Genomic DNA, 26,939 nt, shown 5'->3' with positions numbered 1-26,939 from the left:
GATTGCAGATGTGCCGGTGGAACTGCGCCCGGACGCGGTGCAGTGCGTCCTATTGTTGTTGCCGGACGAGCACCGCGAGGCCCTCGAGACCCTCCTCGACTTTTTGAACCACGTGGCCGCCAACTCGTGCTACAACCAGATGACCGCGTCCAACCTGGCGGTCTGCCTTGCCCCGAGTCTCTTCCACTTTAGCCACAGCAGCGCGAGCGTCGCAGCCAGCAACAGGTCCAACAGCGTGTCCCCCCGGCGCCGCAAGACCGTCGGCATTCCCGACCAGCGCGAGCTATCCGAGAACAAAGCGGCCCACGACTGCCTCCTCTACCTTATTAAGACGCATCGTGATCTGTTTATGGTGAGCTCACCCCGCGCGACACACATACACGTTGCAACGCAGAGAAACGAGTCGGAGTTATGCGGAAGCGCTCTCTCTCTCTCGAGCGCGCATGGAATATATTTATTTTTGCATCGGTTTCTTTTCTTTTCTTTTTTTTTTTTTTTTCCCCAAACCATACATGCATATATGCATGTACACCTGGGAGATTTCTATCTTTCTGCATCGGTCCGTCCATCCTTCGGGCCGGAGAAATCATGAGATTGCAGCGCGAGTTGCTTATTTGTCCGCTTTCGATATCGACATGTGTGCATATAGTTTTTTTTTTCCCCCTCCTTTCTTTCTCGTGTGACTCCTCGCGTCGATGAACACGTGCAAGTGGGGGTATACGAGGGCCGAGTAAGTAATCCCATGTTTGCTCCATCAGGTATCCTCGGACATGCTGACGCAGTGTCGGTTCAATTACATGGAGGAGAGCGTCCCGGTCGCGTTGGAGGAGCTCGGCTCGGAGCTCAAGCAGGACTGGAGGGGCTACATGTACGCCTGCACGTCCGCCCTCCTCAAGGAAGGCCGCGAAAAGTCAGTATTTGCACCGTTGCTTGGATGTGCCAAAGTATAATATAACAAACGTATGTGTTTGTGCAATTGCAGGAGCCGGGGTTGGGTGTCGGTGAACCATCCGGCGGACGCGAGCGTCGACATGGGGTATAAGAAAGTGGGCGACGGCCACCCGTTGAGGCTTTGGAGGGTCAGCACGGAGGTGGAGGCGCCGCCCGAGGAGCTGCTGCACCGGGTGCTGCGCGAGCGCCACATATGGGATCCGCAGCTCCTAAAGTACCGGCTCGTCGTGAAGCTCGACACCAACGCCGAGGTCTTTCAGTACGCCACCGGCAACATGAGTCCCCTGCCCGCACGCGATTACTGCGTCCTCAGGTTCGTGTCTTACTTCCTACGGGACTCTGTACACCTGTATTATAACGTAAGGCCCCACCCGTTCCATACACCGGCAACACATCTTTTTCGTTTTTTTCATCGGAGGCGCGTGTCGAATTTTTTTCAAATCTGCATACCGAGTGAATCGGTTGAACGTCATTTTTTGTTTTTCTCACTCTCATTGTGCACCCCGTGATTTTCCAAAACCAAACTCACGTGGGATAAAACAAAGAAACCACGATTTTCAGGACGTGGCAGACGGATTTGCCGAAAAAGGCGTGCGTCATCGTGGAGACGTCGGTGGAGCACCCGGACGCCAATGTGATGCTCGGCGGTACGCGGGGCATCGTCCTCGCCTCGCGCTACCTCATCGAGCACTGCGGCAGCGGAAAGTCGCGCATCATGCACCTATCCAGAGTCGACACCAAGTGAGTAACGCGAAAAAAAAACAAAAAAAAAAACACGTAAAGCTCCAAGGACACGTTAAACATCGATATCCATATGTATAACTCCGATTTCCTTGCAGGGGCCGCACACCCGAGTGGTACAACAAGAGCTACGGCCACATAGCGGCGCTGCACCTCAGCAAGATCCGCAACTCGTTTAAGCACACGGCCGACGGCCCCGAGAGCAAGGTCTGAGATAAGGCCACCGCGCAGTCACAGCTGCGCGGTCAGCAATCGTCGTCGTCGCAGCAGCCTCCACCCCAGCCGGTGCGGGCTACGGTCATTGCAGCGGCGGTGGCCACGGCTATCGACCAGATGTGCGAGGTCCAGCCGCGCCACGATCCACGGCTCCTTTGTCCGCCGAGGGACGACGAGTAAATCAAAATGACGATACACGCGTGTACGAGTGGCGAAAAGACTACGAGGAGATCATGTACAGTCTCGAGGAGTGGGTTGTCCACCCCACCCTTTGGGCACTGTTTTTTTGTGTAAATACGAGCTCTTTGTTACCCAAATTTTTTTTTTTACGTATATTCCACACGTTTTCATGAGTTTTATTACGTGTATACGTACGCACTTACATATACCTACATATTATATACGTATACGTCAAAGGTGCGAATCGCCCCTGTATCTTTTTTACGAGAATCCGCTATCTTTTACCATTTACTCGCACATTGTACTCACGTTCGGACCAAACGTCGTTTCCCTCCTCACGTCTTCTCATTTTTTTTTTTTTTTTTTTATTCCTTACAAATTTTTATCGTAACGATGACTAATATGTGTAGCGTCGTTACTTCCCAAGCCAGGATTCACGTAAGTTAATCTCTATACGTTTTTTAATACCTACACGCGCGAACGGCATAATAATAATACATAATTGTGTAACATATTTAGTGCTTAGCATATACCTTAAACGTGTTTGGTGAGATGTTTCGTGTGTGCGTGCATGTACGTGTTGTACGTGGCTCGAGATTTATGTACACATACGTATACCAACGCGAGCGCAGAGTTATGTGTGCAAAAGAAGTATAATATATGACAAAAGTATAGGTATATTTTTTTCGATACGAAAGAGATTGATAGTGACGAGCGATCGTCGGAATTGCGCGTACCAAAAATTAAAAGCAAACAATCTTCGACCGTACAATGTATACATATTGTTTTTTTTTTTTAATGGAAAATAATATATGTGTATGTCGGATGTTGTACACCATATCAAAAGAGCGAGCTTTCGAAGCTGCAAATGAGATACCTGAATTATAACTATTACGCGTAAGATGTACAAGATTACTCCCGTATACGGAGAACATAATGTTACTTGTTTGCATAATATTGTACCCTTGAATAATTAAGGAAAATAACAACACGATGTTTGCGTATACTTTCCTTTTTTTACGATGAATTTATTCTTGCTGATATCACGTGTATGACAATTGTGAGCATGAAAAAAAAATAAATATATATATATTAAAAATGTTTCAGTGGTTTCGCGTTTCGATGAGTGTTTTGAATAATAAGAATATTTTAATATTTTCGATCGATTGAATGAGTGAAAAATCCTTGAAGTGTCTCTCGTGTGTTTGAATTTATGAATTGTCACGTGTTTTTTTGGAGAAAACAGAAAAAAAAAAAACAAAAAAAGTACCACACCCACGGGACCATAAGTACAAGTGGCTCCTCGAACCCATACATGTATAGAAAATACGTACAAGGTGTCGATAAAGATACAAAAAAGAAAAGAAAAAAATATCAGTGTAATCCAGTACCCTGAAATTTGCTAAATGGATCGTTGATGTTAAATGCTAGTCAAGTTATATTTTCAGACGAGAAGGTGCGCGCGTTGAAAAATGAAAAATTTTATTAATCCACGTCGATACCGAAAGACACGGTTATAAATGTTTAGATTCTTATTCCAAGATGTTTATTATGTAAAGAAAAAGAAAAAGAATATATATTATATATTTAAAAAAAAAAAAAAAAAAAAAAAAAAGAGAAATAAATAAACAAAACGTATATCAGCATATATATTTAACTATATTGTTGCGAGAGACGGAGAGAGAGATAATTTTAAAAGCGAGTTTTGTCGATGAAGTTTCGAGCAAAAGATATATTTTTACGTCTGAGAGCCAGTAGACGATGTGCAAGATACGATATGCAAGAGAGTTATCAAATGTACTACTGTTGATCTGTATATATGTACATTATTATATTTTAATGAATGACGAATATATACAAAAAATATATTCATTTAAAAAAAAAAAGAAAACAATTCTGCAATTTTTCTTCACCGGCCCATCCAAACTCTTCCGACATCCACGACCTTTGACTCCGGTGAAGCGAGTTTTTAATACATGCATATAATTAAATTAAAAATAACACTCTACTGTCGATTGCCTTGGGGTACCCACTCGTCATCCTTATTCATTAGAATGAAGTGATAAATTAATGCTCAACGAGTTTCAGATCATAAACTCTTGAATTTGCAATGACCACAGGGAATCCTAAAAAAAAAAAAAAAAAAATTCAAGTTTTATTACTTTGTGTGTTGACTGCACGAAAACAATTCCACGTTATCTGTGCTCCAAACGAGAATAGCCAAGTTGAGCCGAATTCGGAAAAAAAGGTAACAATTCACTGCGATACAATGAAAAGTATTTAAAAGTACCTCAAATCTGCATTCAAATTGATCCGGGGTACAAAAAAAAGAATTCAAGTGCTCGGGTACTCAGCTCGTCGTTACCTTGCCGTGTTTTTTTTAAAGGAAATGACTACGTGGAATCGCACGCGGCTGAGTGTAATGTGATTCTTTGAGCAAAGTGATTATCAATCGTCGACCGAAGCTTTTTTTTTTGTGGTCACCAATGCGCAATGATATTTTGTGTTTCCAGTCGATTTTTCGACGGCGAGCCGTCAACAGTAAAGTCAATGCTAAAAAGCAAACCTCCTCGGATCTGTTGAGTTGACCACTAAGTAATGCTATTTTCCATAAGTGTACTTTTGACCTTTTTCATCACAGTGTTTTTGTGTACCGATTTTTTTCTTTTACCATTTATATATCAAGATAAAACTTTTTTTTTCTCCCCCATCGATTAATAAGGTTTTTGCTGCTGATAATATATTTGTAAAAAAAAATTGACTTTCACACGGTTAGAGCTCCCTCGACACGCAAGAGACGGATCATGCCTTCGGAGAGGATCGAGGAGTTCAAAAGGGACATTCATTGGCCAACTGTTCTCTGGTACATACATCTGCACGCCCTTGGATTCTATGGGTTCGTGATTTTGCTCACAGAGGCGAAATGGATGACGGTGTTTTTCGGTAATGTTTCTTCAAAAGCATTATTTTCATAAACATTACCCACCTCCCCCTGACTTTGAAAATTGACCTTGCAATTTCACGAAATGGCCATCGAAACATTCCAAAGTAAAATAAAGTGTGAGAAAATTACGTAAAGAGAGAACTTTGTGGAAGAACAAAGCATTACGTATGCGCAAGTCAATGCTCGAGTCACCGGTACGAGCGTATACTCATTTTTCACCTTTAAATTCTCATTGTTTTAAAGTAAAATCTTCATCGCGCCGCTCAAAATTTTGCCCCACACTACCCATGTACGCGCACACTCTCGTAACAACAATTAATAAGCGCGAGTCTCGATGTACTCGTCATACAATTTAATACTAAATTGGCTTGGAAAAAAAAGCTACTCATCACCCCATGGTTTTGTCTTTTAGCGCTGTTCACGATACTGTTCGCGGGCCTCGGCATCACGATAGGAGCCCACCGATTGTGGGCGCACAGGGCCTACGAGGCCTCAGGATTCCTCAGATTCCTTCTCATGATAGCGCACACGCTAGCTGGTGTGGTGGGTACTTCTTTATGTTTGTCGCTCCATCCTATTCCTTGTTCTTCCAAACTGATTTTCGCGCTTCCAGGGAAGCATCTACGACTGGGTGCTGAACCACAGGACCCACCACCAGTATTACGGAACGGAGCGGGACCCGTACAACCACAAGCGGGGCTTTTTCTACAGCCACGTGATCAGCAACTTGTTGTCGAAGCACCCCGAAAAGGAGCGGCTCGACAGGGACATAGACATGTGCGACGTTGATTACGACGGATACGTCTGGGCCCAGAGATGGTGACTTTGCTCGATGCATCAATTTAATTTTTTTTTTTTTTTTTTTCTCCAATACTCAATAATGTCCTTCCCCTCTTCTCTGCGCAGGTTCTATTGGATTTTGTTCCCGGTCGTGGGTCTGCTGCTGCCGATCAACGCGCCGGCCGAGTACTGGGACGAGACGATACCCAACTCCCTGCTGATACTGGGCTTCTTCAGGCTGTCGGTCACGACCAACATCTCGTGGCTGGTGAACAGCGCGGCGCTCGTCTGGGGCCTCAAACCCGGAGACAAGTTAATACAGTTTTTCGATACCTTTCGCTTGCTACACCTCTTCTTCTACAAGAGGCCCAAGAGCCACGGCTCCGTTATGATCGACAGCGAGGGACTGAGCGTCCTTTCCTAGGCGCGCTTGTACTGAACGGCTGCTTCAATAAATCCTTTTCGTCCGATCCGACTCACGTTACGATCCTTCATTTCTGTGCCTCTTTTTTTTTTCCAAACAAAATCCCCACCTAGTTTTCTTTTTTTTCTTTTTTTTCCTCGACGAGTAGGTGTATACGATCGCAATACTTTTCCAGATACCCCGTCGACGAGAACAGTATTTTCCTGATAAATAAGTCCTACTGGCCGAACTACCACTACCTTCTGCCGTGGGACTACAAGTGCGGCGAATTTGGTACGTACGACCGGGGCTGCAGCACCTTCTTCGTCAAGATGTTGGAGAACCTCGGGCTAATCGATGCCCTGAAGACCGCCTCGACCGACTCGATCCGAGAGGCCCTTTACAAAGTGGCGAGCAAAAAGACCGACATAGCGGAGGCTCTGGAATCGGTGAAGGACATCGCGGAGGAGGAGACCGTCAAGGCGAAACTTCGCTACCGACACTGATGACTTCGATTTTCACTCTGTTCCTTTTTTTACCTCGATGATTTACCCTCACACGCAAAATAATAATCACATGCTTGCGACCTACACGCTATCCGAGTTATTTTATTGTCCGATCTCTGATCCCCTTAAACTTATACTTACAATCCTGTGCGTAGAGCACCACGTTTGTCTAGAGTTTTACAAGTAAGTCTGGTACTCATACCGCAGGGGACATGTTTGCGTAGCTATACTTTAATGATGATGATGTTTTGATGTATACCGTTTGCTGTCTTGATGAATTAAAAATACTTTTTTTCGAAGAAAGCTTTTTCATGAGATGGAAAATTATAAAAAATAAGCACTTAATCCGTTGCGGAGTAATGTTGAATACAACGAGTGTCTAAAAATGACTTATTATTTACAGACTCCCAATTCTCCAAATAACTAGGTACATAGCCTAGTATATCTAACTCGATCTAATAACAAAAAAAAAATAGTAATAATACTTCCTACGTTTCCTCGTGCATCACGAGGTACATCATAGACGATAATGTACTTGTATAGCGAGGATGTATTTTTTATCGCTGATTGGCTGCTGCAAATGATGCGAAATTGACGAAATTTATATTGTGGCGACGCGCCAGTTTAATAAAGAGGCCCTTGGAAGACAGTCAATTTCAATTAATTTTCATGTCCTACCTAATGAAGATAGATATCGAAACGACGTATGAGGGAAAAGTACAGTCCGAAAATTATATTATTTCAAACCATTACCAAAATGAGACAAAACAAATATGTCTATTTGTAAAAAAAAAGAAAAAACAATATTTAATATATTATTATTATATAGATCGCATACTAGTAACATAATGTAGTTTCTATCGGATGGTGTATAAAGAGATGATTCGTTTCAAACTAATCTTCATTCGTAAAAAAAAGTGAAAGGACGTCCAAGCTGGTGCGTAAAAATGACTAATAAGCAAAAAAAAAAAATAATAGTGTGATTCGTAAGCAATAGGTAGAATTTTTTTCTGAGCCACAACCCACTATTTCACATTCTAGAGCTTCCGAGCGGGCCATTGATGGTTTTACAAAAATACACATGTCTTCGATGCAAATGACAAGTGTGAAACGCCGGGAGCCGTAAAAATAGCCAACTCCAAAAATATCCACTATTCTATTAGCAGAAAAATAATAATTTCGCTCATCCCGTGCAACTCGAATCCCAGCCACGTCGCTTAGTCTCGAATCAATTAATCACTCGCAAATCAATCAATTTTTTTTTTATTTTTCTCTCCCATTGGAAAAAAAAACCTCCAACCCCACGCTCCGTCAGCAAATTCCAGATAAACACACTCGAGCAAAAAACAAGAAGCAAAACTTCGCAGACCATACACACGTACGCACAGACACGTGTCTCCGCGGACTGGCCATTTAGGGATATTTTACGCCATAATCGCCCAGAACGCAAAACGGGTTCCCTCTCCCGCGCTTTCTTTTGCCATACACCTCTCTCTCTCTATCTGGTAGTGCAAAGTATACAGCATCCACACGCTCGTCCGTCCCCCCTCGAGCGAGCCGGTCGGAGTAAGCAAGCGCGGAGAGGAGCCGCTTGCCACTACACTCCCGAGGGAGTCTCGATTCGGCCGCCGTGGTAGGAACGCGTTAGACCGGTGCAGCTGCCCGTGCGCTGGCCACGCGTTCTCGTCCGCGTGTCTTTTTTTCCTTGCCCCTCCACTCGTTCGGCCCTTTTGCGTCGATATACTCTCACGCGGTGAAAGTTCGATCCGGCTCGCGGAGTGAATCCACCGGCGCGCACCTGCTCCGATCCACCGGAGTGCACCGAAGCCGATCGGTACAGTTTGCAGTTTGAAAAGTTTTGCACAGTTTGAAAAACAAACAACACAAAAAGTGGCAATCGAGCGTTCTTGGCGGGGAGAGGGAAATATACGTGCTTTTTTTCGCACAAGGCCGGGGGAAGACCAAACAAGCGCGTGATTAATAGGACGGAGGTGCATGAGAAATTTCGCGCACATTCGGCGCGAGGAGGAGTAAACATCCGCCGGCGCCAGAGAACTGACAACCGCTCCCGGGGTTCTCTCGGACAATGGACGTGGCTGTGCGTCTTATTAAAAATTCCTCGGGAGGACCTACCGGGGAGTAAATACGTCGTTGAAACCACACCAACGTGTATGCGTGTGATGAAGTGAATTTCATTTTTTTCATTTTTTTTGGTGGGAACAATAACTGCAGCCCCAAGGTTAATTGGGCGGAAAATGCGTTGCGCACAGCAGTGAGTCGAGCAGAGGTTCGCGCAAAAGCAGCTAAAATTAACGATCGATGCACGTATGAGAAAGTTATCCGGTGTACGTGCGCACGTCGAATATTTCAGGCGCGCGATATACTTTGGACGCTTTTTTGGAGGAGCACCGGAGGAGGGTGTACCGTTACACAGGACCTCGAAAAGAATCATCACACACACTATGGCTCTACCACGGATACTTTGAAATTAAACAAAAAAATAGGAGTTTTTACAATGTAAGCGCACCAGGAGGAGGTAGGGAAGAAAAAAGGTCCGACAATGCTGAGCCAAAACGTGAAGGCGGAGCTTGGGACTTTGACGGCGAAGCCGGGTGGCCTCGATTGGCAGAACTTGACAGCGGCGGCCCTGACGAGTAGCCGGAAGCAGCTGAACCTTGCCGACAGCCCCAGCAACCCGGGAAGCCTTCACCGGGACTCGCTGTCGATCGTCGTCCCGATAACCGTGATGTACGCGATGATCTTCGTCACCGGTCTCGTCGGCAACGTCTCCACCTGTATCGTCATCGCGAAAAACAAGTTCATGCACACCGCCACGAATTACTACCTCTTCAGCCTAGCAGTGTCGGATCTCCTGCTGCTCATGAGCGGACTTCCGTCCGAGATGTACTACATATGGTCGAATTACCCTTACATATTCGGGGAGGCCTTTTGCGTCGTGCAGAGCTTCGCTGCCGAGACCTCGGCCAATGCCACTGTGCTCACCATCACTGCCTTCACGGTCGAGAGGTTCGTGGGAGCCATTGTTATTCTCGTTTGCTACAATTGTTATCAATGTCCAATCTTGGGGCTGGCTGTAACTCGTCTGTATCTACTTTTTGCGCAAAAAATAATATTTGGTAAAAAAATACGCACACTAAAACTCGCTGGGTCATTTTTACGTAGCATAAATTGCACAACTGTTATTTTTCCGTTGGCTATAATTACCAATTTTTAATTCTTTGGGCTGACCACGACTTGTCTGCATCTACTTTTTGCGCAAAAAGCAATTTCCGACAAAAATACGTACACTACAGCTCACTGGGTCATTTTTACGTAGCATAAATTATAGAACTATTACTTTTTCGTCGGCTACAATTACCAATTTTTAATTCTTCGGGCTGACCGTAACTTGTCTATATCTACTTTTTGTGCAAAAAACGGTTTTCGGTATAAAAATACGTAGGCGCATAAAAATTCGCTTGATTATTTTTACACATCATAAATTGTGCAATTAGTATTTTTCTGGTAGCTACAATTATTAATGTTTAATTCTTCGGGTTGACTGTAACTTGTCTGTATCTACTTTTTACGCAAAAAGCAGTCTTCGGTAAAAAAAATACATACACTAAAACTCTTTGTATCATTTTTACGTATCATGAATTATATAACTGTTACTTTTTCGTTGGCTACAATTAAAAATTTTTAATTCTTCAGGCTGACCGTAACTTGTCTATATCTATTTTTTGTACAAAAAGCATTTTTCTACAAAAATACGCACACTGAAAATTGCTGGGTCATTTGTATTTAATATAAATTATACAATTATTATTTTTTTGGCTACAATTACCAATTTTTAATTATTTGGGCTGATCACGACTTGTCTGCATCTACTTTTTGCTCAAAAAGCAATTTCCGACAAAAATACATACAGTAATTCTCAATGGGTCATTTTTACGCATCATAAATTGTACAGTTGTTATTTCTCCGTTGGCTACAATTACCAATTTTTAATTCTTCGGGTTGACCGTAACTTGTCTGTATCTATTTTTGTACAAAAAGCATTTTTCGACAAAAAAACGCACACTAAAAATTGCTGGGTCATTTATACCTTATACAAATTATACAATTATTATTTTTTCATTGGTTACAGTTCCCAATTTTTAAATCTTCGGGCTGACCGTAACTTGTCTGTATCTACTTTTTGTTCAAAAAGCAATTTCCGACAAAAATACACACAGTAATTCTCAATGGGTCATTTTTACGCATCATAAATTGTACATCGCGCTACTTCAGCATTTCATTGAACATTTGAGAGTTACGGCGCGCTGGAGCAAAATTCAAATTCACATTCCTCGACATTTTAGCCCACTCTCTTAATATTTCGTAATGAAAAATTCTTCCCGAAAATCCCAAATTTGAAAAAAAAATTTTTGGTATGGTATTTTCCCTTGAAGCGTTCCAATGTACTGAAAAACAAAAAATGTTGTCACTCGAGTATGGTTAGTAGGTGGATATTTTGAATTTGAATTTTCAGAGATTTTGAAATTTCCGTACTAGCACGCCTTTACGTTTCATTTTGATCACGGAAAATCATGGCACGACTTAATAACGTTAGGCGTCATCGAGAGTATCTTTTTTCACACTCTGCATTAAAATAAAAACCTGCAGATAAGAGACAAATCGATCCTCTGTTTTTAGATACGTAGCCATATGCCACCCGTTTCTATCCCACACGATGTCAAAGTTGTCGCGCGCCGTCAAGTACATAATCGCCATTTGGTGCCTGGCCCTGTGCCTGGCCATTCCTCAAGCCATACAATTCGGCATAGTCTACCAAAAATCGTCCAACGGCACGTTCATCGACAGCAGTGCCATGTGCTCCGTCAAACCAACCTCCATCCAACACGCCTTTGAAATCTCGAGTGTACTATTCTTCGTCGTCCCGATGCTCATTATAGTCGTCCTATACATGCTCATTGGCCTGAAACTGAAAAATACGAGGCTCTTGAGCATCTCCAACAGGAATCCCATACCGAATTACGATTACTCGGATAACATCAGAGCCAAGAGCTGCGCCCAGAGGAACGTCATTAGAATGCTGGGTGAGCTTTTAAATGATTCGTCATTTCGTAAGAATAAGTAACACCCTTTTTAATCGTCCTTTCGATCACACAGTGGCGGTGGTCGTGGCGTTTTTCATTTGCTGGGCGCCCTTTCACGCCCAACGACTATTGGCCGTTTACGCCCAGAGAAACAAAAAGGACGAGCGCAAGAGGACCATCGTACTGCCGTTCTACACCGCGCTCACTTACATATCCGGGGTTTTGTACTACTTGTCTACGACGATAAACCCCCTGCTGTACAACATCATGTCCAACAAGTTCCGCGAAGCTTTTAAGGTAAGTGAAAATTTGGATTTGTCTTTTTTGACCCAAAGTGGGTCTGGTTTAACAAGCATTTTCGTACATGAAAAGGTAATTACGATTAGGTCACGCATTTAATTTCACGGTATAATACCAATGTATGCGCGACTGTAACGATTGTGATCAAATATATGCGTAGAAGCATCCATACGTGTTATTCAAACGCATGACTTTCCCAATTTCACTCGCATAAAGAGCCTAGATGACAGAACAAAGCTTCCAAATAGTATGTCGTTCAATCCGTAAAAAAAAAAATTTCCACGCCAAACACACACGAGTTACAGTTGGAAGCGTCAAAGTTTGTAAGCTTGCAAAAATCCATAACTTCCCAACGCCCGTGGCAAATAAATGCCCCGAGGTGCTATCCAAGCTTGTATATTTATAGTTATCGCAAAAAATATTCAAAACACCCGACGAAACTGCTCTTTGCGAAGAAAAACGCGCCTCCCTTGAAAAAAAGCTCCCCCCCCCAAAAAAAAAAACAAAACTTCCAAGGTGAATTTATCCATGAATGTAAATCGAGGACGAGGGGAAGCCAAATCTCGCGCGGATCCTTTTAAGATTATTAAACCACCTACATTCGTACACTCGAAGCGCGCGCGAGCACCACCACCCTTCGTCGCACGAAACAACCGATACAGCCACTTACATTCTCGTCCCTGTAGTCCAGAGCTTTTTCCTCGCATGTGACGCAAGATACAAGTAATTTTTTACATTTTTATATTATTTTCTTCCAGGCCATGCTGTCGAAGCACTGTAGCGACCGCAGGCTCCCCAAGAGCAGCCCTTGTAGGCTCGTGTACAGCAGCAGCGTGGCGCGTTACCCGCGCACGACGACCCTCGCCGTCGGGGATCCTCAAGCTTCGCTGTCCATCAGCGAGGAGACGCACAAACTGGCGCCGTCGGCCAATGCCGGCGCTAACCCGCTTCTTCTGCGCTACAGCACCACCGACCGGCATACCGATCTCGATTGAATGCACATGTGCGCACGTCCCCATATACATTAACAATGTTTGACGGCTTCAATCGCCACGGTGTATTAAGCCGCTAAAACCGCGGGAGTTGATTACCATGTGTTTGTTTCGATTGTAAAATCTCAGCTCGTCGAGTATTTAAACACCTACCCTGTAAATATTTACTTGCTCCTCTTTCCCGAACTTGCCAAATAATCGACAAAAACTCGTAGGATGCCAGAGATACGTAACAAAGCTCAAAGGAAACAATGAGATTTTTTTTTTTTTTTTCATGGATACTTTGTTTTCTTTGGTGTTTGAATTTTACAATCATCCAATTGTAAATACTTTTGTAATACATAAACGTATTTTTTTTTATATAATTTAATTTTTGTTACTTTAACCCACCAAACAAATCGAGTCCTTCAATCAATCGCTCAAAAGCTTAGCCAGCCACCGACCGGCTTGTAAATGTCAAACCCAACGTTACCCACTATGCTTATGTAAAGACACCAATTAATCTAAAAATATACATCATGATATACGCAGAGATAACAGCGAGTAATTTTTCATGAGCCCTATTGTTTCCAACAACACAATTAATCCACTCGGTAAAAGCTGTACTCGCCTCATGAGGCATCCCGTTTGATGTAACAGCGGTAAACTACCGTCAAACGACGGGGGGAAAAAAAAAGCAATGGGTAGGGCACGCGTGGGAGAACAGAATTTATCACACTTTGACCAAATTACCGATGACGATATACGATAGCCGTCGGCCACACACCGGTGCTAACTGTGTGTATGCCCATCAATTGAAATCGTCGCCGGGAGACAATTGCTGCTTGGTCGATAGCCGTGTATACATATATACATGGTTGCCTGGAGAAATACATCACTCGCTCTCTCTCTCTCTTTAGCCGAAGCGAAGGTCGTCAAGGAGTTCAGTTGATGCTTGCACGTAAACAGTCACACAAGTGGAGGTTATTATTCGTCGAGCGATAACAACCTTTTTTCCTCCTCCTCCTCCTCCTACTCCTGTTCGATCAAAGTAATTTGGTGGGCCATCGAGTGGATTAAAAAAAAATAGAAGAAGAAGAAGAAAAAAACATGGTGAGGCTACACGTAAAGAGGCAAACCGAGAGCTTGTTTTTGTACGACACCAGCGTGGAGGCAAAGGTCGACGAAATTATCCAAGAAGTAACAGCCATTCATAACGGACGGCTGAAAGTGTCCAGACTCTGTTACGGTAGGGACTGTGTTTTCTATGCACCCACATTTTTTCTTAAAAAAATTGTGGTATCCTGAAAATCGGTAGCCATAAAATACCGTATTTTAATCACTGTTGTCTCGCAAACAGATCTGGAAGACCTGGCCGAGCACGGTACGATGCTACCGCCAAACATGCAAGGCCTGACCGATGACCAGATCGAAGAGCTCCACCTGACAGATGAGTGGGGCGAAAAGTGCATACCCTCGGGTGGCTGGACCTTCAACAGAGACGTCATGGGTACATTTTCTTTCGAACCCAGCTAGTTTTTATTGTTAATACAGGATTAATCGTTACTTTTTTTTTTGTCACCCCATCCCAGGACGCAGGAACGGCAAGCAGCCCCAAGAGAACATGCAGGCTGTCGTGAAAAAGGCCATCGAAGACGCTCGGGCTTTGATATCCAAGGTATACCCATGTCTAAATGGAAGAGTGGTCAATCGTACAAATGGGTATTTCTCGTTTCGCAGAAGCTAATCGAGCAGGACAAGCTGGTGACCATGAGAGTCGTCCAAGAGGCGCTGGACGTGTTGAGGGGAGCCACGATGATCGTGTACCCGATGGGTTTGCCACCCCATGACGTCATTCGCTTGGAGCTCGAAAACAACGAGGACCTCAGTGGGACCCACGCCTCGCTCGAGGTGGTATCGTTGCTCTAGTTTACGAGCTTTCGTTCGACTCCGTACGGCCAGATGTCAATTATATAACACCACGCGAGAACCGCCGCTCTGCGAGAGACGAGATAATGGTCTTGTGTTCGCGAACCCAGTGACCAGCCGAGCGTTGACCTTTTTTTTTCTTTTATCGCCGAATGAGCTCCAAAATTATTTCCAAAGCACGGAATTTCGGTTCTCCTCCACCGGTGAATTGGGTATTTTTAGCGCGGGTTCACAGAGCGATCAATTAGCTACGCGCGTCTTCGCCTTTTTTTTTTCTTTCTTTCTTTCTTTCTTTTCCCAATGTCACGCGTATTCTGAAAGTCTCGCGGTGTGTCAAGCCGGTAAAATTACGAGATTAAAAATACCGGGTGATGTATCGCTCCCGAAATTCTGAAGAAATATAGCGGGGGACTGTAATCCTTTGTCGAGTGGAAGCTCTTGAATTTATCTAAAATAAATGATTTTTTTTTTTTTTTTTTTCAATTTGTTGAAGAGGAAAAAAAATTTTTTTAACGCAAAGAATACGCTTGCAGGTGATCGACTTCCAGATGGCCCAATTGTGGTTCTCGGGCAAGGAATTGCTACGCGGCTGTAAGCTGAAGGAATTCGCGGGCAGCAACGAGAAGACCAAAATCGTCGTTAAACTGTCCAAGCGCGGCTCCGGGGCGCCACCGCGCGAGCCCGTTCTGACGGATGACGATCGCAAGCAGCTCATGCTACAAGCTCACAGGCGCCAGGAGGAGCTGAAGGTAAGTGGGGCGTGATATCCACGTGGTATATACTTGACGTTGTCATGAACGAGTTTCTACCTTATCAGCTGTTGCTAAGGCGCTGAGATTATTTTGGTATTGATGTAAAAATGTTAAGATTCTACGGTATGGCGTTATTTTCCATACGTTAGTGTGTTGAAGCTATTCGTGTTCATTTTTTATGTTTTGAGGAGATGTTGATGTATGGTCTCATTACGATATCGATTAGTATTTCGATTATCATCTGCTGGTAGGACGAGCAAGGTAAGTGGTGAACTTTTTTTGCATACCAAAATTTTTGGATGTTAAATGACAATGGTTGTTTAACAATTGGATAATGCAAAATACGTCTGAGATGTCATTATTTCATAAGCCAATCTACAAACCTAAACCAACTATCTGTACGCAAATATTTCACACTATTTTACCATAAGTTTTATGTATAACTTTTAATAGATGTTATTTTTATTAAACTCTAGCATTAATAAGAGTGAAAAATAAAAGTGACTTATATTTTGTTTTTTGTTTTATAAACTACCCAAGTTGGGTAGAAAATAATATATAAATCACGTCCTATGGTGGAACAGCAGTATATACAATTTATATCTCATATTGTGCGTGAGTTTTTTTTTTTTATCAGATAGAAGAAAAAAAGAAAAATATTGCTATGGAGCTATAAAGAAGTACATTTATTCCCAACGAAATAAGAAAAAAAAATGACCTTCCATTTCACTTCTGATTTATATGAGCATTGTCTCAGAAAGATAAAGAAAATTCTAAAAAAAATCCCAATCATGGAAAATAGTTTTATCTCCAGCAACGCAAAAAAATAAGAGAAACGATAGCACGTAAATTTTACTCATCAAATATTTACATCACGTTAGATAATCTCACCTTATTCTTTAGCTCCGATCGCCACTTCCATTAACTCACAGAATGATCCTACCACGTTTCACGCCACCCCCATAGTATTAACCAACCAGCCACTTGTGGGGGAGAATTAAAAAATAACCAAATCTCACAATCTCCGGGGTAGAAAATCAATTTCCCCGAGCAGGTGGAACTAATTTCATTCCAAAGTAATAAGGTACGTGCGTAAGACGCCCACGCCGACCCCTACTTCCTACCCCTCGCGGTATGTATGTATGTATATATGTACATACAAACTGTCAATCCGATCCGAGCCCTCCAGCGAATACATCCGAGTTTAATGAACTGGAATTGCGTCGCGTCGCGTAAAACCAGAGCCGAAAGAACTCGAGGGTGCAAGTGACGCAGACGGAGACGAGTTTAGCCACTAAAAAAAATTAACTATTACATGTAAAGTGAAAATCGTGCCAACCAAAACCTCCAGCCTTTTTTTCTCTCAATAACAGCGCAGTCGTTAACAACAGTCTATTAAAAGCAACGACAGAGCCGAGATTCATAATGAATGGCTGGGATCTCGCAGTAGATCATGTATCGCCGCTCCGGTTAGCTCGTCCCGGTTTTCTAGCCGCGATTACGTAGAGCCCATGGTACGTTGTCCGTATCGATTTGCGGGTAAGGAAAAAAGGGATGAGTCATCGACGCTTGGGGCTCCCTTGGAAGAAATTTCATTGAAACGAGGCCCAGACGGTATGACTCGAGTCAACGACTTGCTGTTGAGAAATGTCACTGCAAGTGGAATATATGGACGGGATAATGAGGATGTTATTGAAATCGATTTATCTTTATTGCTTTCGGGTGCGATACTTAGGGGTAAGTGGATGCGGGGAGAGACAAAAAAGAGCACCACAAAGCTCTACGTAGAGACGGGGTTGATTTGTGGCAAGATCATTTGGTTTTTTCTAGTTTTCCCTCCCACGGGGATTGCTGGTATTTGTGGAGGCAAAGTACAGATGTACTTTTTTTTTACCTTTCGTAATTTCGATCCAGCCACTTGACGTTTGTAGTGAACTTCAGGGCAGCGGGAAATTCACGCCAATCGATAATCCAATCTTCTGGAAATTCAATTTTCATTACCGTTCATAACTCCAAATGAAAAAAGAAAAAAAAAATTGGAGCCAACATCACGCTGCTGCTGAAACTATGTTTGTTTGTACACGCAATCCTGGTCTCGCTGAGAAAAGTGACGCTGAACACGCCAACCCTACAGTGACACTTGAAATGAGCCAAACAATTTGTTTTACCCTCGTTGTATCTGATAATTAGTTGTATTTGCGATGATAGTTCAAGAAATGTATAGTGACAGAGGAAGGGAAAAGAAGTTAATTTGCTTTGATTAAAAAATGTATTTTAATATCATGACAAAAATGGCATAATCATCCGACAGAAGATGTAATTATACAAACACCCATATTACACATGCTAATGTTTAACAAAAATATTGCGCCGTACTCACGGTGACAATAATATATGCCTCCAAGTGTAGATACAATCAATCAAAATGGTGAGGTAAAGTTTTCGGTACAATCACAGTAAATAGTATTAACAAAATTTTAAAGTAAAAAACAGTTTTACTCGCGTAATTCTCACTTTGTAATCGAAGTATAGCAATAATTTTTGCCGGTAGAGTAGTACATAGTGCATAAAAATCATCCAATTTTTTCTTGGTTTTTCATTTTATTTTTTAATGTGCACATAGTACAGTTGAAATCGCATGAAAAGTAAATGAAAGAAGAAGGCACGTAGAGCACAGTATATATTTATAAATATTTGGTGTATTCGTTCGTAATTTTTTTTTTTTCATCAACTTTCTTGTAAAAGGTTTTTCTTTTTTATCGAGATTTGTAGACTGGAAATTTTCAATTTCAGTGTTCTTTTATAAAGATAGCTCATAAAACTTGCGTAAAAGTAGAAAAAAAGAAAAAATATATCACATTTATATTATGTTTTGGTTCATTAGATGAAAGCATTTTCCACATGACATCCACCTGTTATTCACTTACACAAGAAAAGCGACACTGATATGGTACTCGTCTACAATTACGAATTGATTATACAAGTTGAATTAATTTTTCTAAAACGCGATCTAAACGATAAAAATGGGTAGCATCAACTGTTTTTCCAAGCAAAAATCAAACGAAAAATGCCTCCACTGATATTTTATTTGTGATCGTATGGGATTGTTATAATACTATAACATGGTTTCGGTAATTAATGCCATTTTCGAAAACACACTCGAATGAATGTTCGTACTTTCTAATCGGTGTAATCTCAAATAGCTGTAGTCGTAAATTTTTTAGTAGAATCGATAAAAATATGCAAGTTCTATAACGTAGCCGTGCAGGCTATTCTATATACGTATGCCTTGTGCGCGTAATATATACCTACAATGCGAGCTAAGCGTCGCGCCGCCAGCGGCAGTCCCGCCTCACTTCACTTTGTTGCCTGCAAGCTCCCCAGCAGCTTGGACGCTTCTAAGTGCTTCTTTTTGATTACGATGATTTTTTTCAATGTTATACTCATTTTTTTTTTTTTTTTTAATTCAATGACGAATGAGTTTAATGATAAATTATTTCAAGATGAATACACGTGAATTTGTAACAAAAAAGGCAGTTCATTTTTTGTCAGAATGATCATCAAGTCAGTTCTAATAATTCCAAATCAGAAGACCACACAGTCTCGTTTTGTGTTGTAAAAGTCTATGGGTGTTTTTATCGATATGACCTTTCAGTTCATGCTTTTAGACACATTGAATAAGTACATTATTGTTCATAAGCGTATAGACGTCACTTTTAATTTAATTTTATTTAAACAATTATTAACTATCTAAATTTTTTGCTGAATCAGTTAAAAAGGTTAATTTAAAAATAGCTACATGGAGAAAGCACGTGAAGTTTGAAGAATTGGCGTGTAAAAGTAACACCACACTTCAAAAGCATGTCCATTAGAATTTAATTTACTTAATTTATAATGAAAATTTCAAATAATCAATACAATGTTCACAAATTGTTGATACGGTCGAGTGACTCGAGTGATCGCAGCGCTGTTGAAGGCCACGTATATTCAGAGATGCACAGCAGTTTGTGCGTTAATATTTTTGGCCCCTCCAGGGTTACACGTGAAATCGTTCATATTTTTGTATTTACGAGTTAACGAATCTTGATTATTTTTATTTATTATTATTTTTTTTAAACACAGTACTCGATACTTGACCATGTCAATTATGGGTCACAATAATGAGCCATTGTCATGGTAATTTTACAAAGGATGAAATCGATTCGGTTACAGTTGGCTTACATACGTTAAAAATTGTATATAATAAAGACTATTGAAACTTTCACTTTACATTGATTACGGATAGGTATAGTATGTTTAAAAAACACGTGAATTTAATGACAAAGATTAAATGGAAAGTCGTTGTTGATTCATTAATGTACTATTCTTAATCACGCAGGTATATAGTCGGTTAAAAAAGTATCTCCCTTGACGCTTAAAATTTTCATCCCAGGGATGCAATCAACCGATTTTTTTAATGTAATTTTGAGTAACCTTTAAAAAAAATTCCCCACGGACAGTCGCGATAAAACTCCTTGAGATGAGTCATCAAACGAAAAAATTCCTAATCAAACCATACAGTGATACCTTAAAACGAGTCCTCGGCATCGTCGGTGTCGTCGACGGGCAGCCTCTCGTACCCCGAGCCATTGCCACATGCCCCGTGAGAGCCAGCCTTGCCCTGCTAGAGCGCCATACCCGCGGGATTGAGTCTCGCGTTCTCCGGCGCAGTAACGCTCACGCTGGGACAGGCCTGGGGCGGCGTCGAGGTAGCCCTGGTCTCCACCAAGCCCTCGCTCTCGTTCGGCTGGTCGTCACCGGCGCACATCGTGCAGTGCATCTTCGAGTCGTCGCCCACGCGCACCGAGTACGTTATCACTATCAGGGCCGTCAGGCTCACGAAGAACATGCACACCGGCACGACTATGGAGTAGAAGAGGACGGTGCGCGTGTGCTCGAGGTCGAAGCGCGCCACCACGAGGAACGAGTTGTTCTGAAATAGGATTTCGTGGTTTATCGTTTCTATCTTCCCGAACACGGTTGGTTGTTATGTGGGTTGTTTGCGCCTCTAAAAGCGTTTCCGTGCAATTTTATCGCACAATACCCTCTATGACGCACTTGTGCATTTGTAAGGACCCCCTCTCCCTGTACGTTTTATCCATTACGAGTCCTCTGTTCTCGCTTCGACTCGTTCCCCTTTTCCCTCGGTTGAACTGAAAAACGCGGTGTCACAGCCACACTGACGAGTCTTTAACAACGAAACCCGCAAAGCTTCACGTCGAGTTTTCACATTTATTCGAAGCACTGTGCAGCTTTTACGGTTTAATTTTTTTTTTTTTTTTTTTTTCATTCTACCCTGATGTTATTTAATGTTTAATTAAAAAATAAAGTTATAAGCAACGTCAAAAACAGGATGAACGGGTCTGACAAAACGGAATGTCATTTAAAAACCACAAGAGTAGTCACCGTGAAAAACCAACCGTTCGCCGACCCAACTGGGGTGGATAATCGCGAAAGGGAGGAAAAGGGGATCCAAAGCAATGTATTCCCGAGGGGAATATTGGCGCGTCCGAACGAACGGTGTATCGGCCGAGTGAAATCCCCGTCACGCTCCACTACACCGAAACTGTCCGATGGTTTGGCGGAAGTGAAAGGAAATCCCATCAGCGCCCCCGTCGATTAACAATCGCGATCCTCGCGTCTACACGTGTCCCCATACCACTTTGCCGATCGTATCTTTTCAGGAAATTAACATGGCCCTCGCGACCGTGATCGGTATTAATTTTTTTTTTTTTTTTTTTTTTTTTTTTTTTTTTCATAGTACCACTCACCTTGTTGTAGTAGCAAGGGTATCGGCTCTGAGCCGTCTGGTTGTCACCGTCGGCGCCGTGAGTGACGAGAAACTCGCGGCACTCACCCCGCAAGGTGTTGACGCAGCCCTCGAGATTGATGTAGAGCCGCGAGCTGTTGTATATGGTGAGCGAGTGCTGGGACGGCACGTAAGCGTCGCTCGGGTCCACTTTCCTGGACAAGCTCTGCTCATACATCATCAGGAAGGTCGTGAAATTGATGAACGGCTGGGGCACCCGGCCGCTCGCCAGTAACGTCCCGTTCACGCAGTCCTCCGTCCTGTTAATTTTCGGTACTTTTTGTTAAAAGGAACGAGCTAAGGAGTCCATGGAATGGCTCGTCGATCGATTCCTACCTCCACTTTTCCCTCTCTACACTAGTTCCGTCACGTTAGCTAACTTTTTCATTTCCCCATCCCCCACTTTTTTTTTTTTCTCCCGCACGCCACGCTCTTTGCTTTTATCGTGGAAACAAAATGCCCCAACATCCAAACTCGTTTACCTCGCAACGGATACTTGTACTTGCACTCACTTACTCAATAATTCAACATTTGCTCGTAGTTTTAGTTTCATCTAATTAACCGATGTTATTGTCCATGTACTTTTCAATTTGCCTTCAGCAGTGAACGATAGACGCTGCGTTTGCACAATGCCCGTTTATGTCTATACTTAGCGACCACGGAGTCGTGAAATTGAATGATCGAAGGAATGTTTTGTTGGCTATTTCTTTTTTTTCTTAATTAAAACGCACTCGGGGGAAAAAAAAAAAAGAATCACCTGATCTTGTCCCCCTGCCTCTCGGCCGCGAAGCAACTGACGACAATGGCATCCTTGTCCTTCCTCCAAAGCTCCCTGGGCTCCCGGAGCCTCTCCCCGGGCCTGTTGCCATGCGCCTTGTTGAGGGCAAAGGCCCGGGAGCACGAGGCCGTGACGACGTTGTCGGCCTGCATGATGAAGACGTTGACGTTGGTGGTCGTTATCTTGGGGCAGTAGCGGTCACAGGTAAAGGGGTTCTTGATGCGGGTGCAGCGCGAGTTGACGCAGCGAAAGTTCCCGTTGAGCTTCATGTTGTCCTTCTCGGCGTCAACCACCTGGCCGTCGGGCTTGTCGTGGCAGAGCATCAGCTCGCTCAGGTTCGAGCAGTGGCCGAGCTTGCACTCGAAGGTGCCGCTCAATTGGCTGCACTCGCTGCCGTTGTTGCAGTTGTAGCGTTTCGCGTTTGCCGGGTTCACCTTATTGTTTGTTTTGTTTTTTCGTCATTTAACAATTCGGGGTGTACAACGATTGGATTGAGCTTTTTATTGAGCTTTCGTTGGGAGCGCGACTTTTTTTTTTATACCACGTAGATGCATCACAAGATAAATGCTGACCGAAAGTTTTTCGATTACGAGTTTCAGAAATGCGTCTTGGTAAGCTCTAGATGATTACGCGACACAGCTCTCAGGTAAATTGATTTTCTTTGCGGAACACGTTTTTGTTTACGTTACAATGGGAGCTCGTGCAAGGTTTTGCTTATGCAATAGCCGTTTCAACGTGATACCAAGATCCGTCATATTTTTTCAATATTTCAGGAACGCTCAAAATGCACTATACGGCTTGCTAATTTTTCATTAAAAATAACTTTGACACCATTTGAGCTTAAATTTTTCATAGATTCGCTGTGATAAACATCCAAACTGAGGAGACAAGCTAATTTATGGTACAGTTTTTAACTATGACGTATTATTTTGTTTACTTGAAATAAATGTATAAAACAAAAAAAAAAACAATTTATTATTTTCACACGGAGAATTTTAAAAGTGCTTCTTCAGCCCAATCATGTAATCATTGAGATTACGATTTATTAAAATAACGCATAAAGTACAGGTAATGATATAGTAACCCACCATTGGACAGGAAACGGTGGCAGGTCTCGAGCAATTATCGAAAATCAGATCGGTGCCGTTGCGTCTGACGGTGGCGTGGATCTGGGGACAGAATCCAGTGGTTCTGGTGAGACACCACTCGCCACAGCTCGCCCAGACGCAGTTGTTGACCAGCGTCGTGTTGACCGTCTGGCACATCACGGGATCAGTCTCGATTCCCGCTTTGAAGGCTCTGCCAAGAAAATACGAGTCGTTTAGACGAGCAGAGGTTTTCGTCCCGTCTACACTGGCTGATTCGAGGAAGGTCTTTTTTTTGGAAGCAACGGAGGGAGGGCTGCGGTAGATTTTTCTCGTTTCAAGCTGGAGTCGTTACTTTTTTTTTTTTTTTTTTTTTTTTATTGCCGTGACAGTGATTAATGGCATATAGAAATGGCATACATCTTTGAAGTATTAAGAAATATCGATCGCCTCGTAAGATGATTTGGAAGTTTTAAAAATAGGTGTGTGTATTAATGGTAGCCACGTGAAATAATCAGCAGATCATGCTTTGCAAAGCTTGTGCTAAATTTAAAAAGTTTCTTCAATTTAATCAGCGAGGAATGAAAAAAAAAAAAAAGTCCATTTAGTAGTACGTCAATGTTGCTTTCCCCCTTTATTGAGCAAGTAATTGGTATGAAAAAGGATCAACATGCCGTCACTTTTTTTTCCATCTCGCGTAACATAAAGAGGGAAAAATTTATTCACAAAACAAGGTCGAAAGTTCGACTTTCTCGGATTTAGTACGTCTTACCTGTGGGATGGCATGTAGATAGCGACAAAAAGGTAGACGAAGGACACGACGCTAATGACTATGGTGAACTGGCATATGCATATGCCGCCGCACAGTTTGCGATCCTGCTCGGCTATAGAGCGCGGCTTGTACTTCCGACCCATTCCTGCTCTCTTTTTCCTTGGCTTTTTTTAAATTTTTTTATTTTTTATTTGTACTACTGAGAGGCCTTAGCGCTTTGGTTGCGGAGCTTTGCGCGCGAAGCACACTTCTCCCATGTTTCTTATTTCTCTTGTTCCTCTGTATTTTGAGTGAAAGCACTTGGGTTCGCAAAACTTTTCTCTACTTTTTTTTGTCACGTAGAAAGAGATTGAGAAATACGAGATGTCCTTTAAAAAATAGTCGAAGAAGCTCACGTACTTGCCATGTCTATAGGTCTTTCGTTTTGTTACAGGTGGTGCTCGTAAATAGTCTGGAAAAACAAACGTTTGGGAATAAATTTTTTTTTTTTTGCCTTCTTGGCTTTTGCAGTGGAAAAATTTTTACTTTCGTGGGTATAGTGTAAATTGACTTATTAATATCGTTGCATTTAACGTTTACTTGAGTATTCCATTAAACACGATTTTTCAGTTATTTTAAATAATCTTTGGGACTGAAAAAACAAAAAAAAAAGCATCCACAGGACGTCTTTCGTTTCACATTTATCAACTGTTTGTGTCGTATTTGTATCTCATGGTTATCTGCACACAGTCACCTGAACACGCAATTGAATTTAACACTTACAATGTACTGACTGATCTATACCAGACAATTAATTATGTTGGAAACTCAATCAACATAAAGTAAGTGTAGCGGAGAAAACAAATTTAAAAAAAACACTAAATAAATGAAAAAGTATGACAAAGAAATGAATTTATCTTGGAAATGTTCAATATACTTAAAGTTTCAACTTTATTATTCAATCAATTATTATATAAACTGTAATTTTGTATTTAACTTATTAAAGATTCCTTAAAATAAGTAGTCCAAAGATCCTCGTCTATTGTACTCCAAGTAATTTATCCAATTATTTATAAACATTAAAACTAATACCATGTCGCTCATTTTGTAAATTAATTAAGTTTTCGCTTCCACATCAAGCGCACTCTTAATCCGCTGGAATTTGCTAAATGCACTTAAAATAATTGCCGTGCACTTTAATGTCATCCTTCTTTTGCAAAACTATTACGTTAATCCAATTGTCGTTTAAATGAATTATCACATTGACACGTGACGTGAAATTTAAATGCCCGCAGTCAGTCGGAAACTGCTTTAATTTAATATCGGTCACCATTAAAACTCGATTTTTTCACAAAGTTAAATAGTATCTAACCAGAAATTCATAACGATATGGTTGTTCGTCAACGTAATTTGAATTTTTTTCCCCTATCATTTTTCTTTCGTACCGTTATAGCATAAAGAAGCTGCGAGTTAATTGTGTACATCTCAAGAAAGATGAAACAGAAATTAAAGCTCAGATCCAAGAAAATTTAATTGAATTATTTATACATAATTTCAAAGTATATTCAATTGAGTTTAAGTATTCATTCAAGTAAAAATACGTATCACCGTACTTTCGACGTTCACGAGCTTTTAAAGCCACGTACCTACTGTATCCGGCATTAAAGCCAAGCTCGCAAAGTAACTAACGTAGCGCAAACGAAGTGATGCGCGTATACGTACCTTTACCACATGAATATATTTGAAAATCAGCAGCAACAGCATCATTAAACTCTTGTCATTTGTAAACACATCCTCCAATGTATATCCCTAGTAGACGTATCAATCGAAGAAAACCAGCTCCATCGCACAAAAATCGCGTGTATATTTACATCAAAATCGTTTCACGGTCCTTGGTCATTTCTTAATTGAATGGAGTCAAAGTACCCCCATCCACAGAGACACACTGAGCGCTAAACTCCCGGCTACCGATGTAAAGGAAAAAGAAAATTAAACACAGCAACGCTCTCGCGGCAACGTCCCCCGCATGTGCGTAAACGTCGCGTTGTCGGCTCGGAGCAGTCCACCATAGGAAAAAAAAAAAAAACTCCTCCCCCACGGTAACCACGAGCCTCCCAACTTTCCGGCGTTTTCCTCTCCCCGTGGAGTGGCGTCCCCCGAGATACACCCGCGCCAACAGCTGACCCCCCCCCCAACGCGCGTGCACGCACTTTCCACGTAGCCCCAAGGACGCGACGTACCCCCCCCCTCTACCTCGGCTCGTTTCCGTCCATGACGCAATAATAGCGCGCGACTCGGAGACAACGAGCTCCGCTCATTTTCCTCCCCCGCGACCGGCGGAGGACCCGAGGACAACGGGGGCTGGCTGAAGGAGCTCCTTTTGGGCCAGTTCGAGCGATCGAGGCCGCGACTACGGAGACTTGAGCGCCCGGAGACGACTCGGCCGACTGCCGTTTCAAAACATCGTGCGCGAGGCTCCGAGCCCCCTTTCTCCTGTGAGTATGTACGAGGTGTTTTCGCGGGTGGAGGGGGTACCGCGGACTTTGGGGGATCCAGGGTACGTTGGGGGCGCAGGCGCGCTCGCCAGAGTTAACCGGCTCGCGCCAGTTCGGGGGGGTGTATGTAGGGCAGTGTACTGCTGGAGATACACCGGTTGTGCTGTACCGATGCTGATGCTGTCTGCCGGACTCCGCATGGGGTTG

General features: G+C 42.6%; 5 protein-coding genes across 5 annotated transcripts in view; 4 read left to right on the top strand and 1 right to left on the bottom strand.

Moving 5' to 3' along the window:
• cv-c (RhoGTPase activating protein) overlaps positions 1–3,996 on the top strand; it is a 269,141-nt gene extending 265,145 nt beyond the window's left edge. The window contains exons 13-17 of the mRNA XM_089588870.1: positions 9–352; positions 759–910; positions 983–1,264; positions 1,513–1,692; positions 1,791–3,996. Coding sequence (XP_089444996.1) covers positions 9–352; positions 759–910; positions 983–1,264; positions 1,513–1,692; positions 1,791–1,905 — 1,073 coding nt within the window. The 3' untranslated portion in view covers positions 1,906–3,996. The remainder of the gene's footprint in view (positions 1–8; positions 353–758; positions 911–982; positions 1,265–1,512; positions 1,693–1,790) is intronic.
• A 602-nt stretch (positions 3,997–4,598) lies between these two features.
• On the top strand, positions 4,599–6,812 carry LOC106638159 (acyl-CoA Delta-9 desaturase). Its single transcript, XM_014351215.2, has 6 exons — positions 4,599–4,683; positions 4,865–5,031; positions 5,445–5,575; positions 5,646–5,851; positions 5,939–6,124; positions 6,412–6,812. Exons 2-6 carry the CDS (start codon positions 4,893–4,895, stop codon positions 6,719–6,721), a joined length of 972 nt encoding a protein of 323 aa, XP_014206701.2. The 5' UTR covers positions 4,599–4,683; positions 4,865–4,892; the 3' UTR covers positions 6,722–6,812.
• A 2,469-nt stretch (positions 6,813–9,281) lies between these two features.
• LOC149375339 (pyrokinin-1 receptor-like) lies at positions 9,282–13,139 on the top strand. Its single transcript, XM_089588869.1, has 4 exons — positions 9,282–9,748; positions 11,420–11,823; positions 11,897–12,120; positions 12,882–13,139. The coding sequence occupies exons 1-4, from the start codon at positions 9,282–9,284 to the stop codon at positions 13,116–13,118; spliced, it is 1,332 nt and encodes a 443-aa protein (XP_089444995.1). The 3' UTR covers positions 13,119–13,139.
• Positions 13,140–14,204: 1,065 nt separating this feature from the next.
• Positions 14,205–16,026, top strand: LOC106636675 (cilia- and flagella-associated protein 298-A). Its single transcript, XM_089588868.1, has 6 exons — positions 14,205–14,343; positions 14,455–14,604; positions 14,687–14,772; positions 14,835–15,005; positions 15,557–15,772; positions 15,967–16,026. The coding sequence occupies exons 1-6, from the start codon at positions 14,205–14,207 to the stop codon at positions 16,024–16,026; spliced, it is 822 nt and encodes a 273-aa protein (XP_089444994.1).
• A 4,316-nt stretch (positions 16,027–20,342) lies between these two features.
• Teh4 (tipE homolog 4 phospholipid transfer protein) lies at positions 20,343–24,401 on the bottom strand. The gene is made up of 6 exons (XM_014349152.2): positions 24,259–24,401; positions 23,490–23,700; positions 22,381–22,835; positions 21,586–21,883; positions 20,496–20,747; positions 20,343–20,435 (listed from the first exon to the last, which is right to left on the bottom strand). Exons 1-6 carry the CDS (start codon positions 24,399–24,401, stop codon positions 20,343–20,345), a joined length of 1,452 nt encoding a protein of 483 aa, XP_014204638.2.
• Positions 24,402–26,939: the final 2,538 nt, after the last annotated feature.

The sequence above is a fragment of the Copidosoma floridanum genome, unplaced genomic scaffold (genome assembly GCF_036245765.1).
Source record: "Copidosoma floridanum isolate Cflo_tuat_1 unplaced genomic scaffold, Cflo_Japanese_pri ptg000007l, whole genome shotgun sequence".
Classification (NCBI taxonomy): Eukaryota; Metazoa; Arthropoda; class Insecta; order Hymenoptera; family Encyrtidae; genus Copidosoma; species Copidosoma floridanum.
The sequence above is the reverse complement of the archived record's forward strand: the minus strand, read 5'-3'. Positions and strand labels throughout refer to the sequence as shown.